Source organism: Buceros rhinoceros, unplaced genomic scaffold, assembly GCF_000710305.1.
Source record: "Buceros rhinoceros silvestris isolate BGI_N320 unplaced genomic scaffold, ASM71030v1 scaffold14558, whole genome shotgun sequence".
NCBI classification, from domain to species: domain Eukaryota; kingdom Metazoa; phylum Chordata; class Aves; order Bucerotiformes; family Bucerotidae; genus Buceros; species Buceros rhinoceros.
Window position 1 is genome coordinate 13673 of NW_010425217.1, and position 2860 is coordinate 16532.

Below are 2860 nucleotides of genomic sequence, written 5' to 3' on the forward strand. Positions count from 1 at the left end.
GCCTCCCATCACCGCCAGCAACCCAGCGGCACCCGCCACCGCCTTCGTGCAGTACCAGCCCCAGCAGCTGCAGCCCGACCGCATGCAGTAAGGGCCCTCGCCCACGCCTTCACCACTGAGGACAATCTTTTACAATGGAAGGATATGACTAGGACAACAAAAATGACAACAGCAAAAAAAAAAAGAAAAAATTAAAAGAAGCAAAACAAAAAAAAGAAAAAAACCACCCTGCCCTTTTATCCCCTTTGCGTAGGTGCATATCAATACCTGAGCTATTTGTAGTGTTAAGGGCGAACCCAAACCCTTGCAGTCTGACTGTGCTTATGAAAATGGACTTCTGGTAAGTTGTTGGGGTTTTATTTTTCCAGTCTGGACGGATACTGTCTTGAAGACGTTCTGAAAGTGACTGAAATGTTTCACAGGGAAACTGCAGATTCTTGCACACATCGCAGTCTGCTTCCATCACCTGTGGTCTTCTTTCTGCCCCTGTCCCGTCTGCCCCGTCAGCCTGCCCTTCCTCATCAAACCTGCAATCCTCTTATTTACTGTTGAGGTACAGAGGTACTTGGAGAACATGGAAAAGAGCAATCTTATTTTTTGGTTGTACAAAAACTTTGTAATACTCAGAGATGCCTTACAGAAAAAAAAAAAAGAAAGAAAAAACTATTTTTTAATATTTATTGCGATTTTACTCGCATGAGCTGTGAATTGCAGACAGAAGAATAGTAGTAAGTATCTGCCTTGTTTAATTCTCATTTTACTAAATTATTGTATGTAGGTGAAAGTTCCTAAGTAATTGCTGAATCACTTCGACATGCAAAAGGGAATATTGGCTTGAAGGAGAGCAGAATATTCCTTGAGTCAACACACTGTACTATTTTCTTATTGTAATTGTTACTCTGTTAAGATTATCTCAAATTTAGGTATATTTTTAAATGCAAAAAACCAACCAAGAACACCGAACATTTTGTCTACTTTGGTAGATCTTTTGTTACAATGCTGCAACCTATGGAGACATTTACAGTATTTATGTAAAACAGATTGGGGGCTGTTGGCCAGCGAAGTGTAGGAGAATATCAGGAGTGGAGCAAAGGAGGAAAAGGTGTTATATCGTTGAACAAATGGCTGAATGTAACCTTTTAATGCCTATAATCCAACAGCCAAACAGGAAAGGAACAGACGATGTAAGTTAAGTGCATTTCTACAAAGAACAGCAATAAACTATTTTAACTTTTAAAATTGTTCGCTACTGTATGGTACCACACCTGCTTGGCTGAAGCCCATTAGGGAGTACTTTCCAACTGACCTGGTCTGGCTACACGGGGCCTTTGCCCGTGGACATGCCAGGTGGGGAGGGAGTGGTGTCCTGTGGTGTGGTGGAGCCTGGCAGGAGCTCCTGCCCAGACCGTGACCCAGCATTACATCATTGTGTGGGCGCTGTCATCTGTTACAGCATGTCCCACGGGCTGTCACTTGCCCTACACATCTGAAGTCACCTTAGGGCTTTTGAGCTTCTGGAGCCTCATGCCGGAGACAAAGCCTGTCAGGACCTGGTCCAGGACTGGCTTGCTGAGGACCTCTGACCCCGCAGGGCCCAGGTTGGCTGTAGGCAGCAGCGAGGCTCTGGCAGGGGGCTCGCACACCTCAGCCCCCTTCACATTAGTGCAATGGCTGCGTTTGACTTTCCCCAACAAACTTGCTTTAGAAATTTGGTTTTCAGATTTTGACAATGGCAAACTTCAAGTATCAGTTTTTAAAAGTAAATAAAATTATTCTATTTGATCATGCCAGTTCATCTCTGTATAGGTTATGGCAGAACTGGGCAGGAAGTCCCTGCACCTTTGGCACCAGTGTATATTACTGTTGAAGATGATGATGCCTAAAGCCGTCCTGGGGGATGAGGGTGCCAGAGGATGAAAGCAGGGGCAGTTCAGCACTGCCTGATCAACTGCCCTGGAGAACTTGAAGGTACACAGTGGACATACCTACTGTCATCGTTAGGCCTTGGAGTAAACGGCCCATCTCGATGAATGGAGACAGCTCACTCCTCCTTTGCTCATATTGCGTGAGAGTGCAGATCCTGGAGGGGCTCTCTTCATCCTGTCTGGGGTTTTGCTTGCAACCATATGGGTGACATTTATTTCCTTTTTAAGTAATTACTTTCTGGATACAGCTGTGGGGCTGCCAAGGAGTAAGAGCTGAGCACCACATCCAGCATGGTGCTGGCAGCGTGCACAGCCTGGCCCGAGAAACCTGCCTTTGAAATACTATCAGGGCTGGAGATTATTCAGCAATTTTTCTTTCTCCCTGTCATGAGTCTCTCTAAGGAGGAGGAGGAGGGAGGGGAGGATTTCGGAGGCGGTGGGTGTGCTGGGAGCTGTGGGGAAGCTCGCAGCCCTGGCCCCAAGGTGTTGGGGTGCCCATCCTCAGGAGCTTCTGCCTGGCTCCAGCAACGCTGAGCATCAGCTTTTGTCTTCACTGGTGACCCATGTCTCTCCTGGTCAACAGAAGGACCAAGGCCCCTGAAAATTCGTTTGTTGTTGAAAACAAAAAGTCTAGTGCATTTTGAAGTGAAAAGAGTGATGGTTTTCCATTTAGCTGACATTAGTTTCCTGAAAGGAGGCCAAAACTGCCAGAAAGCGAGGGCACAAGTGGTGCTGAACAGCGGCGTGCCTCCTTCGGCCGTCACCCAGCCCCCTGTGCCCAGGACCATTTCTGGATCCCGTTCAGCTTTCCTCCAGGCTCATAGCGAGAAATGACCACAGCAAACCAACAGCCCAACCTGCCGCCTTCGTGTTTGCGAAAACCCCGCTGGGATGCCGTGGCCAGGCAGAATAATGAAATCCGCCCGCCAGTTTCC

The 2860-nt window shown here is 47.3% G+C and overlaps 1 protein-coding gene across 1 annotated transcript in view; it reads left to right on the forward strand.

Annotated features, from left to right (window-relative positions):
• The window catches only part of LOC104497782 (RNA-binding protein 38), a 13326-nt gene extending 13235 nt beyond the window's left edge, over positions 1 to 91 (forward strand). Inside the window, exon 4 of the mRNA XM_010141062.1 lies at positions 1 to 91. This exon is cut by the window's left edge and continues 9 nt beyond it. Coding sequence (XP_010139364.1) covers positions 1 to 91 — 91 coding nt within the window.
• The last annotated feature ends 2769 nt before the right edge of the window (positions 92 to 2860 follow it).